Genomic DNA, 14,170 nt, shown 5'->3' with positions numbered 1-14,170 from the left:
CACAAACCAAGCGAGTAAGTTTCGTCCTCATTGCACGCTAAGAAAAACCTTCACCTTGAGGTTTATTTTCAGAGAGAACCTGATTGGGCTAACGATATGCCCAACCGGACCAAACACTCTCTCTGATGGTGCTCTGAGTGATCTGCGGTCTCTTCTTTTTTGGTGGCTGTCGCAATCTGGTGTTCCTCACTGTCTTTCACTACTAGCATCTCTTTGAGTGTGCGGTTTCGTCTACTTATTGACATGACTCCTCTACAGCTGACGTCCAATGTACAGGCTTCGTCTCAAATTTTGCATAGTGCCTCGTCTAAACTGGTGAAGCTGTGTTTGGTTTTGTGACCAGAGCACCTGCCGTTATCTCCATCTTGCAAAAGAGAGAAAACATGAACAGTGTGGCGTGACGGTTGCTTGCTGTTCCCTGCAGTTCGCTTTTTAATAGCACGATATTGTGAAAGTGCGGTAATCGCGGCAGCCCTATCAAGAAGAAGCTAAAAAGGGGTCATAAGGGGTGGGGCAATGTTTGCTTATGTTGTAGGAGTGTAATGGTACATGTGTTCATACCGAATTCTCGCAATATGGACCATTCGGACCATTCCTGTGTGCCGCAAGCTCCCCACCACTAGAATCATGTAAAACTTTGTTTGCCATTACTGGATGTTTTCCAGTAATTCCTCAGTAATGCTGACATGTAAGGTTTAGGGCTGCACAATATTGGAAAAACCTGACATTCTTTTCTGCGGTGCATGTTGCGATATTGAAATATACTGACATTTTTGCCTGATTTCACCATAAGTGAGTGATCCATTGTGTTGTAATACTATTAATAATGCACTAATATTACCAAACAATACATGATGATGGTCAGATCTGCCTCGGGTAGGTCTGTGAGTAAAGGACAATTCACACTACTCTACTTTCCCATATGAAACAAGTAAAAAAGATAAGCATGTGCTTATTGCGTTAATGATGCTGAAACGATGCTGTGTACCATTGACCTGTTAATTTGACTGGTTTTCCAAAGCCTTTTTCCACATATGAACTCCGGAAACTGTCTGGAGAATCAGTTGCGTTACCCTGTAACACGTAGTGTAGAGCCGGAGATTAACGCGTCTGACACTGAACTCACTACAGGAAATGTTCCATGTGGTTTAGGTAAGGGGGTGATGCCTGTGTAGTGCATGCAGGAGGCGCAGCAGGACGCAAAAATAAATGCTGCAAAAGTAGCGTAGTGTTTTGTTTACAGCACATCGAAGATGGCAAACAAGGGTACTGACTCATCCATAATCAGGTCATCGACATGCCCACTGTGAATTTTCCGGAAAATGACCGGACGTTCTCGGACATTACCCAGACTTTGTACTAGGGGCTGGCAGGACAAAGTTTGGGTAATGTCCGGTACAGATCTAGGCATTTTTCCGGGTGATGTCCAGAAACGTTCTGGGTTACTGTGCCTGTCTAAAAGGGGTTTGAGGTCATTTAATGGTGCATACGTTTCTGATTGACTGGAAATGTATCTGTCTGAGATGTTGGGAAACAGTGTTCGTATCTTGAGCTTTACATCGTCCTCCACATGGGACACAGTCACAACTGCAAAGGGCATTCTTAATCATGTGGTCTATTTATGAGGTGCTCTCATTTCGCTTTTGCAAGTCTTTGAAGGCAAAGCTGCTTTGAGTTGTCACTGAAAGAACTCTGAAAGACTGTGAAGTGGGTCTACCCGTCTCTCGCAGCAGAAGTATCAATCAATAAACATGAAATCAGAAAAGAGGCACGATGATTAAGTATGAGCGTGCCGTGGCGGAGAGAAGATCCCCCTGCAGAGATTGTGATACTAAGGCTGTCTCGCCATCTTGCACTGAAGGCGTTCTCGGTATGGACCGGGGAGGTGACATTTAAAAAAACTGAACTATTGCCAGCAGCTGACAGTGAGAGTTATGTGTGTGCTCGCCTCACTATTCTCCCGTCACTTTTCTAACACCAGAAAGCTTTTTCTGCTGTCTGCTTATGTGCCTTAAGCAATTCTCGCTTGCTTATACCAAATAAAAAGGAGAACGAAATGGATCTTTTAAGTCCCTGTGGCTACCTCTATAGTGATTTTTCCCTACATCATCTGACTGCTGTGTAGCCTCACATCCACTGGCATCGCTAGCTGAAGCTTACTTTGAATAGATTAACACCCAGCAGCTTACTTCCCTCCTGTCTGTGGCCACTGTGTTTACTTAATGTGGAGAATGTGGAGCTGGAATGGGGGCAGTTGGAAGCGAAGCCCGGAAGGTGTGAAGGTATCAAAGGCATTGCTGTGGGTTGGTAGTTAATGGAGTTCAAGCAGCACCCGCTGTTCTGGTATGTGCTCTGATTTTGAGAAATGTTTGGGAAATTGGTTCAGAGGAGGTGGGGTGGGGTTAGCTGAGTGGGACTCCAGAGCACAGGATAGTACCTTTCGCTCTGAATCTGTGTCATTTAATGCTGCTTGACTTTATATATAATGTATTTATGTGTATGTATATGTGCACAAACACACACACACACACACACACAATTCTGCTAACAGGGTTGCTTGGTTCACAAGTTTCCTGCCAAATTGGGTTCTTTTGAAGATGCAGTCCCTGAGGAAAATGACTCACTATTGCATTATTTTATTATTTTTTTATTTACTACTTTTAAAATATATCATGGCTGCCAAAAAGTTGATTCCTTGATCCCTGAAGGAGAAATGTGTACAGTAGAAACATCAGAGAAAAGTATGGTGTGCTTGATGGTGCGCTCTGGCTGTTGTAAACGAGAATGCTGGCATGTAATACAACAGAACTCGGGAATCCTCAGAAGTCTACGTTGGCAACTTTAAATTAAAAGAATGTTTTTACAAGGACCGTATGAGTGATCATGAGAGGAATTGATAAAGGTGTTTTGTGAGATTTTATTTGGAATTATTTTATAGGGGCTCCCCACCCCAGGTCACACTGCTTGCCATTAGAAGCTGGAGTCCGAGAGCATCAGATAGATGCCTTGTTCTCTCAGGGGTCTCAGGTTGATTGCAATTCCTCCCCACATCATTCCTAGTGTGGTGTTAATCAGTACAGGTATCTGTTAGCTGTTGTATTGGATCTGGGGAGCCGTGCTTTCCTCATGCTGGCTACCTAGCGATTCTGCATCAGCGGCAGTTTGAAAAGAGGCAAGGGTTGATTTTACGTGTGTCAAGGAGACGTGCTAGTCTTCGCATAAACAACAATTGGGTAATTGGCCTTCCAATTTGGGTAGAAAAATTGGATGAAATTAGAAATAGATTTATTTTTATAAAGAATTAAGTAGGTTTTAACATCCTTTTTTGCAGAACACAGGTATATTTTAGGCTATATTTTAGGCTTTCACTCCCTGGAGAGTATTTATTTTATTTTATTTTACTTTATTATTATTATTATTATTATTTTTTAACAAATTTTACACTTGGGATGTTTAATCAATCTGGCATCCCGTGCTGTTTCTTATTCTGGATATTAGCAGCAAAGACTTGAGTTTGAGCATTTGTTACTTTGGTGCACTAAGCAAAATGAGTGCATTTTACATGCTTGAAAGAGAGAGCAAAGTGTTTCCTCGTAACAGCACAAAGCAGCATGACTGTAAAACACAGAGGCACCAAAGCAGTGAGCTTAATTGGTTTCACTCGACACATAATCCAAAGTTCAAACAATCCTTTCCACCATTAACATGACACTGAGACAAGCTACTGAACCTTTGGTTGGTTGTATTTGAGACATTATACCTACATTAACCAAACTAGTAATATAAGAGGCACATTTACCCAGGTGTGGCTTTGCTGATCATTGTTGTTACAGATGTGCCATGCATCAATATTAGCTATGGTTATCAGTCCAGTTGATATGCATGTATGAAGGTAATGTTATGCTCAGTTTAATTACTGACTAGGTGACTACTGTAGCTGCTGGTAGCTTGGTCTAGGTGTTGACAGTGAGGTATTCACTGAAGAGAAAAGACCTTGTAGAAAATGGAGTCCTCATCAGCAGTCAACAAATCAGTAACCTCTAGGAGCTCATTAGTAGCTCATCTGAAAAGGCAGTCAAATGTTAGTCATCAGATACAGAAATCTACTAGTTTCCCCAGTTTATTTTTGGATTTTAAGTGTCATTTGTGCTAATGAGATTGTTAATGTACAGCTCTGTTATTTTGTCTTAAATCTGGGTGGTGTTTTTTCTTCTTTAACCTCATGTTCACACAGTGCATTACTGTTATATTTAACATCAGTTTCATAGACCCTAAAATAGAGTCCTGTGGGATTCCACAGGATATGCTAAACCAAACAGTTACCAAATAATTTACAATAGTTACTGCATTAGGATAAAAAAAGAGCATGATTCAGAATATCATTTCAAATTATTATTGTTTTTTTTTTTCTGTAATCTTCTTTGCTTTTTGATTGTCGCCCTGCACCAGCAAGTGAGAAAAATAATATTCACCACTAATTTTTCATCTCCCACTCCCCCAACCCCCATCATTGAATAAAAGGCCTTCCCTGATATTGTATTTCACTTGGAAATATGTCATGGTATGGAAGGAAATTCCTCATGCCTCATTTTCAAAGTTAAAAGTAAAGAAAATGTGTCTGTGCTTCAGAATGTGGACTGACATTGCTTTTCTGTGCAGTTGAACTTGGGCACTTGTAAAATGTAAAATGCACTTGCTTCATGTGTCTGCTAAGGCAGCGGTTAGGTGGATGACACTCTGACCTGCAGGTGATAATATGAGTAGGGAGCCACGGGTCTGTAAGCTTTAGCCTTTGGAGGAGTGAAAAAAAAAAAGCCCTGGATTATCTTTGGGTTAGTGCTGGCCACATTCCGCCCTTGCTGCTACATGGAGTGATTCAGAGGTGTTGAGCAGTGGGTGTGCTGGACTGGGTCTCTGCAGCAGACTCTGGCTGATGTTATCTCTTCTGTCTGCCCTTCTGTCCTTGAGCAGTTAATGTGTGCAGAAGGCAAATGTAAGAATGCCCCAAATGGAAAAACAGAGTTTATACTTTGCATAAATTTGGGATAATACAGAATCCCTTCTAATAGTTTGAGATCAGATTTTTTAGGGAATAATTCAGTGCATCCTGAAATCTCAATTTTCCAGGATTTGGAATTACTTCTAATCACATGTTTAAACAAACGTGACTGGAGAGATTTCTGAATAGTCAATATTGATGGTTAGGGTAAAACGGCACGCAGAGGACAGTCACACTTTTACAAATAGCTCAGGCATTTTATTTTGACAAAGAGAATGAACATGTCTATGTATATTGAATATTACTATTTAAAATCTATTCTATCTAATTTATTAATCAACACAATGTTACCACCCCAAAAAAGATCACAATGCAATAATTGTACTGCAATAATCATAATGCAACAATGCAAGGTGTCGTCCTTGCTCACCTTCCATGAAAGTAAAACTTGTTTGGTCTCTTTCTGATGGTAGATGCTGTACTTTGACTGTGGCGAGAGCTAGCTGTAGGTCCCTTGATGACATTTCGGGATTGTTGGAGACTTCTTTATGCATCTTTTGAGCTGAGTTTGCTAGAACTTTTACGTTTGTTGCACTTTTACGTTATTTTGCGTACAGAGGAGCGGCTCATTTGTAATTGTTCTGAGATCTATGACAATCGTTTTCCAGAATCTTTTGCATCTGCACCCTTCTTTCTGAAGGCCTCAAAGAGCTCTTTGGGTCTTGCCATAGTGAAACCACTCACTTTAACAATTAAGAACAAACCAAACTAAACGTCTGAGGTTTAAATAAGACTGGCTCCTCCAAAATCCTGTCTAATGACGTTCTAATTATCTGCAGCTGATGTGCTGCACCTGGTTCTGATTATAAATATGGAAAGGTTCCTATGTCTTTGCCTTTCACCGTTTGTGTCCTATTTTATTCATACATTCCACTGCTTAAGACTCTAGTTAACCCATTTCAAGCCCCAAAACCATTGGTTCACATGGGTGAAGGTATGTTTTCACAAGAAACATCAAGAACTTCTAAAACTGTACCTTATTTTTTTGGTTTAGTGTCAGATCATGATTTCACACAGTGCTGTAGGTCACATGGGGTCTCATTATAGGGGGAGTTGAGATTGCGCTGAGCGTTTTGATATAAAACCCAGCCACACACCTAATTAAATGTCAGAGATGAATTGATAAGTGGACTGTACCTGGGCTATTTTATGTCGCCCAACAGGCTATAAAATAATGCTAAACAGTGATTTATAGAGTCTAAGCAGAAATGTTCATTTGAACTGAATGCTGATTATTCGCTCAATGGCGGGTGCTTAGCTCTGTGTCTGATGTCCTGTTAAAACGTGTGTATTACCCAGAGTCGCCAGCATTTAGCACGCTGAGTTTGTAGGAGCAGAGCGAGGATAAGCTCTACTAACTTTAAAAATCAACTGCTGGTAAAACTTAATAGGAAGTTCAGAGAGTAATGCACAATTTATTTCACCTTCAATAGCTGTATGAGTTGAGCTACTTTTTAACTTTTACTTGAGCAGATTTTAGACTAGTAATTTTGCTTACTTTAGTACTCTTTACATCTCTGCTTTTTAGCACTCGCAACAGCTGCCTCACACTTCTCTTTCTTTCAGGCTGTGAGGACATCATTGTGGAGAGCATCTCTCTTGAGTCTCTGGTCTCCATACTGAAGTGGAGCTCTCAGCCTTATGGCTCCAAATGGGTCCACAGACAGGCCATGCATTTTCTCTGTGAGGAGTTCAGCCAGGTCATGACCTCCGAAGTGCTCTATGAGCTGGCCAAGGATCAACTGCTGGCTGCTATCCAGTCAGACTACCTACAGGTATGACTCTCATTATGAATCTCAGGTATGAAAAAGCCTGTCACCTTATTAACAGCATTTTGGCACATTGTGTGTACCTCTTTATCACACATTCTTTTATCATTTATGGCATGTAGCCTTTATATCTGTTTTCAGTGTGCGGTTGTTTACTCTCCTTTGCGTAGAGACAGACGTTGTGTTCTTGTTTCTCTCGTCATCATGCGTGCTGTATAATAGTGTGACCTGATGACCCACTTTTCACTGGGTTTTGTAATTAATCTGAGCTGCACCTCCCAGGGAAGAGCTATCTGATGAACTCACCTTTGTGTCAAAGCAGAAACATTCTCATGGTTTAAACTGGGCCTGAGGGCACATAACCCACACATACAAACACACCCACACACACACTTTAAGATGGGTTTAGGGTGCATTTTTAAGCCCTTTTTTAAAGGCTTAATGTGCATGAGATAGTAGTTGCCAAAGAAATGGTGCCAGACAAACCGAGCCAGTGTAAGAGCTATAGCGGGTTCCTGCATCTGCACCAATCTGTCATCTGAGTCTCAAACCATTCAGCCCGTCTTTGTGAAATATGAGGTTGGTGATATTCCTGTGCTGTGTCTCGCTGTCTCCCCCGGCCCCTCCCCGCCCTCTCTTTCACAGGCGAGCGAGCAGGACATTCTGAAGTATGTGATTAAGTGGGGCGAGCACCAGCTCATTAGGAGGATGGCTGACCGAGGTGAGATTGCTGTTCCCAGTGACCCTCAAGTCGCCCCCGCTGCACCGAATATTTCTGCCTTATCTCAAATGAGTGCTCTCCTATAGGCTATATAATGACACCGAAATGACAGACGCATATTCAGTTACACTAAAGATCTTCCACATTAAGGCTATACAACACACACTACCCAGCACCCAAAGCTGAGGCACACAGCTTGTGTAGTCCTTGTAGATAAGTACTGCCAATAGAATAGTACTCTCTGAAGCAGATAAACATTAACCTGTTGGCACCATGCCTAATCCCAAGTGTGAGCTAGAGGCGTATAAAGCCCCACAGTATTGTTCTCTGGAATGATGGTGTTCAAATTTTTGGGATGAGGTGTGGTGGTGATCATCCAGCATCCTAACCTCACAAATGCTCTTGTTGCTAAATGCTATTAAATCCTCACAGCAATGCTCCAAAATCTAGTAGAAAGCCTTTCCTGGTACTCCAACAAAAGCAAGATCTCTCTTAATATCTAGTGTTCAACAGCAGGTTACATAATGCAAAATCACACTCATATATCATGTCATATCAAAATGCTTTGACTTAATAGTGGGAATAACCATTTGGCTCGGATGACACTAGCGAGACGTTGTGGCATGGACCGAATTGGGTGACAAAAGGTGTTAATTATAGAGGTTAGCTGCTCCACAGTGCTGCTTCATTAGCTGTGTACCACTTGCCAGAGTCTTTGTTCCCCTCTGGCATGAGTGGCCCATTGGGCATCACTATTATGCCGTTGGGATGCGCTCAATGTGTGAGAAGTCCATTCTTGGTACACATTCAGTACGGCGGCTCTGGAACATCCCACCAAGTTATCGGTTTCTGAGATGCTACCACCCTTCACCTGGTACTCTATTATCATGCCCTTTTGGACATCATTTAGATTGCATGCTTTGCCCATGATGATCGTATTGCACTCTGCTACAGCTGACTGGTGTGCTCGTTTATTTATTCGGGCAGAAAACCCTATCATGGGGCATCTGTGACAACCTTGGTCAAGTTCATTCTGAACCGGGATGGTCATAATATCCTGATATGACTGTGACAGGGGGTGAAGGGTGGTAGCATCTCAGAAACCACTAACTTTGTGGGATGTTCTTAAACCGCTGTAGTGAAGGGTTACAGAGAAGGGACTTCATGTACATTGAGTGCTTCCCAACAACTACTTCAGCAAGTGGTACAGCGCAATCGACTCGCCAGTGTGGAGCAGTTAACCTCCTAATAAACACTTTCTTTCACCTAATACAGTCTGTGTCACAAGGTCTCGGTAAGGTCATCCTAGCCAAGGGTTGTTGGGTAGGTGGTCATAACATTCTGTATATACCGATATGGCTATATATAATAATTTAATGGAACCCATAAAGTTGCAGGACTAGTGTATTAATAATTTTGTACATTTTTCTGTCACTACATTGAAGTTATGTTATAGTAATATAGCACACTAATCATGTATGCAACTGCTCTATGCTTGTGTGTGACTCAGAGCCTAACCTGCTGAGCAGTACAGCTCACAGTGTGAACAAGCGTGGGGTGAAGAGGAGAGATCTAGATGTAGAGGAACTGAAGGAGATCCTGTCTCCTCTGCTGCCTTTCGTCCGCATGGAGCACATCCTACCAGCCAACAGTGATGTCCTCGCTGATGCAGTGAGTGTGTGCACGTCCACATTCACATTGATTTTAGACATCACATTGCTACCGAAGACCTGACTGGGGCATCATGGCTGTTGTATCCGAATAGGTCCCCGAACTACCTTTAACATTTCACAGTATCTGTCTACCACCACAGTCAGTGACAGTCTAACAAAGGTGTGTGTGCATGTCTGCTGTGTTTGAAATGTCTGTTCTTGCCGCAGATGAAGCGTGGCCTGATCAGCACTCCTCCGTCAGACATGCTGCCCACTGCAGAGGGAGGCAAGGCCAACTCCTGGCTCAGGCAGAAGAACACTGGCATCTACATGCGCCCGCGCCTCTTTTCTCCATATGTGGAGGAGGCAAAGGTAGGGCTTCTTTCAGCCATGCTATTAGACATCTGCTTAGCTACTGTTTCACATCACATGAGGAATTCATGGCAGCAGTATCTCCCGTTAAGACAGACTTGGTAACAAAGTAGCAAATGAAATTGAATAGTAAAGGGTAGAAGAAGGGGTGTGAAGATAGTACTAAAATAATATAATAGATAACTAGAATTAATGCAGGTAGTGGGTATCTGGGGTTTTTTTTCCATCAGTGTATACAGATGTACTCTATAGACAGATTGAACAGTGAGGTGTTGTAACTACATCCTCGCTATTGGAGAGAAAAAAAATCTCTTTACAGGAGAGAAAAAAAACCCTTTGTTGTGTCCTAATTGCATACTTATAAGTAGTATAAGTAGTTTTACTAACTAGTTTTTGAGTAAACATAGAACAAGTGACAAAGAAATATCAAATAACAAAAAATACTAAAACATCCATGATTCACGGTTTGGGTTTTTTTTGTGGTTCCAATGACCACTATTATCCCACAATGCAATGTGAAAGGGAGGAGATACTCATGTGGAAAAATCTGGAACAAAGGTGGATAACACTGCCTCATCACTTCCTGTTAGTACAAAATGGGTTGGTAAGTTAATGTTTTGTGTACTGATCTGGCAAACCCGCACTATTAAATGTAGTATAAAAGATGTTATAGTATTAGTGTGTAGTACACAATTTGGACACAGCCCTTCATAACTTTCAGTGGAAGTCGATGTCAAATTTTATTCCAAGTCATTTTGGAGCATTTCTATTAGTCCATCCATTCAATGTAATGAGGTACAAATTTAATAATAACATACTTTAAACACTGTGAATGCACTGAACATACATTCATGCTTGGTTCATACAGTCAGCAGGCTTGCATTACTGTTTTATGCATCATGGATCTGAACAAACACATTTTTTATGTGCCCGTGTTTGTTTAGTCTGTTCTGGAGGAGATGATGGTGGAACAGACGGATCTTGTACGGCTAAGGATGGTGCGCATGTCTAATGTGCCCGACACCTTGTACATGGTCAATAACGCTGTCCCCCAGTGCTGTCACATCATAAACCATCAGCAAATCACTAGCAGCCAGACTGTGGCCCCGTCTGTGGTGGCCAACGAGATACCAGGTAAGATGATGTTCCCAGGTCATGGTCTTAACTGAAGCTTTGGTTTCAAGCAGAAGAGTGCTTCATCTGCTATCTTATCCACTTTAAATGTGTTTAGCAAAGACATTTATGGGACATGACTTAGAATCTGATGATCTGTCAGGTTCAGAGATGATAAGAGACATCCTGGAACTGAGAGCCATTTAGTGGATAAATGAGAGAGACTTTGATGGATGTCTAGAGACAGGGGGCTAAAACTCACCTCAGAAAGTCATGAGCAACCTGTCCTTGAGTCAGACAGGGAGGAGTCTGCAAGTGCGTGTGATGGCTTGTTCAATAATGCAGTGATTAAAATTTCTGACCATCACTGACTCCCTCCTACCCTGTGTGTGTGTGTGTGTGTGTGTGTGTGTGTGTGTGTGTGTGTGTGTGTGTGTGTGTGTGTGTGTGTGTGTGTGTGTGTGTGTGTGTGTCAGTGCCCAGGCTGGCAGTGGTGAGAGAGATGATTGCCAGACTGCAGGAGCTGAGGCACACAGACCAGGTTCAGAGAGCGTATGCTCTAAACTGCGGGGAGGGAGCCACGGTCAGCTACGAGCTGCAGCTCCGTGTGCTTAGAGAGTTTGGCCTGCCAGACGGCGCGGCAGAGTTACTTCAGGTGAGATGATGAGCATGCTGCCAAATAATAATGGGTGTAGGGCTGCTAGTGTCAATTACACTATACATTGAGTAACCCCCTGATTATTTTGACAATTCATTAAGAAATTAGACACTTTACAAAAAACAAGAAAACAATAAATAAATAAAAATGTCAAATATTCTTAATCATGGTAAGATATGACAATTCAAAATACTACATGTTTGCGGACACCACTTCTAATGAATGCATTTATTCTACTTTAAGTGGCACACATTGCTGACACAGATGTGCAGATGTGCGCAAATAGCTTGTCTACCCCCTATAGAGAAGTATTGCCAATAGAATAGGACTCTATGGAGCAGATGGACATGAACATGAGTTATAAGGCCCCTCAGCACTGAGCTCTGTTTTCTGGAATGATGGTGCTCCATCCAATATTTTTTGGATTAGTTGGGGAGTTGGGGATGAGGTGGGGTGGTGATCATCCAATATCCTGACCTCACGAACACCTCCTGTTGCTGAATACAATCAAATTCTCACAGCAATGCTCCAAACCCTTTCCTGGACAGTAGACAGTTAATTCAACAAAAGCAGGATGATATTTTTGTTTTATACTTGATTTCAGAAGAAACTATAAATGGGCATATAGTGTATGTAAGGATGTAAAGACACAGCAAGAGTTTAAGACACAGCAATAGAAATCAGCTCAGTAATTTTTACCAGTTAATCAAGCCAGTATATTGTAACAGATGTTTTTGTTTTAAATGTATCTTGTCAGTGGAACTTTTCCAGTCCCTTTTTAAGTGAACAGAACTCCCTGAAGTCTAGACAGCAGCTAGCAAAAGATAGAAACTAGGACAAAGTGCATGGTTTGCTTGAGCATGCAACATGACCTTTTTTGTTCTGCTCTGGCAGAACCCACAGAAGTTCTTTCCGGAGGAGCGTTTCGGGGACGAGAGTCCTATCCTCAGTTTGAGAGCGGCTGGCCGCTGCAGAGTGAACAGCTCCCCCGCCATGGAAACTTTGTTCACAGACCTGGAGACCCTGGGGAGTCTTAACCCCCCTCTCCCGCCTCCACCTCCTCCGTATCACCCTCCAGCCATGCCTGCTCACACTCAGCACAGAGGAGGCTGGAGGCCAAGGGTTCCTGTGCCTCCTCCCTCCCGCTCCTTCTCCTACCCCTGTAACCACACACCTCTCCGACAGCGAGGCTCCACCGTTCCCAAACCCAGCAGCCAGGCCTACCAACCTCCTGACTACAGCACAGCTCAGAGCATGGGAAAGGGCCTTCCTGAGTCATGTGGGGTGAGTGACATCTATACTTTTACTGTTGTAAACATTTAGGTAAATACATGTTCTCAAAAGTTCTTAATTTAATGATTTCTAATGCAGTGGTTCTCAGCCCCGGTCCTGGAATCTACAGACCTCCTCTTAATATTAGTTGGATCAGGTGTGTTGGAAGCTGGGGACGCTCTAAAATATGCAGGGCAATGGTACACCAAGACCAGGACTAAGAACTACTTGAAAATAACTTTAAATTTTCTATTGGTGTGTTTGTCAATTGAATGTTTTTTTTCCTACATTTAAAGGACGACAAGATGGGTCTCTTAACACGGCTACTTTGCCTAGGACCTCTCCTTTTTCTCTTTACAGAGTTTCATGTGGATTTGGGTGCCTTAAAAAGCACCAAGCATTTATATTTCTATGCTCAGTGTTCTCTATTAGATGGCCTATTTCAAATCACTCATGACGTCATACGTTTCAAATTTGCCTCAGCACTGTTGGGAATACTGTTTGGTGAGATCAAGTTACAGTTATGTAGTTCAGTGCTGTCTAGATATATGTGTATCTTTTCCTGCAGCTTCAGACTGGCATCCTTTCAACTGCTCTGTAATGAAATCGAGTGTATGGATGGGTAGGTCACCTATTATTAATGCCAGCAGTCTAATAAAAAGCTTACTGTTTAAAAATTAATTCTCAACCAATCTGGGATGCTGTATATCCACACAATTGCTTTAAACAATATATAAACTTGATCATTTTCCCTTTTTAGGCTTTTTACAGTTCCAATAACTGCAAATTATTATGCATTTCTTGTATACTGTGGTGCTATGAAAAAAAAACATGGTACTGCTTTCATATTTTCTTCCTTACTTGTATGAGAAGTCTACGTTCACATTACCAGGCTACAGGGACACAAATCTGATTATTTTTGTTTTTCTCTCTCCTCTCCTCTGAACGATTTTTAATAACACTGCGAATGCACCATCATTCACAGTTAAAGTAACAGAACTTTGTGCCAGTAAATGCTGCAAAAGCATCAATGCAGCTGACCTTTTTGTCTTTGCAGTAATAAACAGAGCAGATTATCTTGTTGATGAAGCTTTTGCTGCTGCTTAGATATGTTTAATCTTAAATGGCTCTGTGCAAACAGTGCATTATCTATTATATATCTCACTTAGTCATGTCATTTAGGATTCAGTCCATGTACAGAGCTCTACTGCTTGGGCTCTAGGGACGAGGAAACCATTTGGGATTCAGTCTTAAGTTTAATGTTCATGGTGCACATGGTTCATTCACATGAGATTATTGATTCCAGTGTGGACATGGCAGTTGTTTGAGAGTGAAGGTGTGTGCACTAAAAACAGATGGATCACAACTATCAAAGTCAGAAATATTGAATCTGAGCAAAAAATCAGAATTGAGCAATGAGGCTTGTGATGTGAACGTAGATGTGAAAGAATCTACGTTCTTTAGAGGGGATTAGAGTCATCATTATGATTATACTATACTCCTAAAAATAAAAGTTCTTCAAAAAGTTCTTTCATTGATGCCATAGAAGAACCA

General features: G+C 41.8%; 1 protein-coding gene across 4 annotated transcripts in view; it reads left to right on the top strand.

Annotated features, from left to right (window-relative positions):
• The window catches only part of LOC140564091 (BTB/POZ domain-containing protein 7-like), a 51,360-nt gene that overhangs the window by 33,336 nt on the left and 3,854 nt on the right, over positions 1-14,170 (top strand). For 2 of the 4 annotated variants that reach the window (XM_072689187.1, XM_072689186.1), the window contains 7 exons: positions 6,626-6,834; positions 7,474-7,549; positions 9,060-9,220; positions 9,430-9,573; positions 10,518-10,707; positions 11,163-11,341; positions 12,239-12,628. In XM_072689187.1, the coding sequence (XP_072545288.1) occupies positions 6,626-6,834; positions 7,474-7,549; positions 9,060-9,220; positions 9,430-9,573; positions 10,518-10,707; positions 11,163-11,341; positions 12,239-12,628 (1,349 nt within the window). Of the gene's footprint in view, positions 1-5,472; positions 5,552-6,625; positions 6,835-7,473; positions 7,550-9,059; positions 9,221-9,429; positions 9,574-10,517; positions 10,708-11,162; positions 11,342-12,238; positions 12,629-13,184; positions 13,239-14,170 lie in introns of those variants that run through there. The other 2 variants (XM_072689188.1, XM_072689189.1) reach the window with 2 other exon arrangements.

The sequence above is a fragment of the Salminus brasiliensis genome, chromosome 10, assembly GCF_030463535.1.
Source record: "Salminus brasiliensis chromosome 10, fSalBra1.hap2, whole genome shotgun sequence".
NCBI classification, from domain to species: Eukaryota; Metazoa; Chordata; class Actinopteri; order Characiformes; family Bryconidae; genus Salminus; species Salminus brasiliensis.
This window is presented reverse-complemented; position numbering and strand designations above follow the sequence as displayed.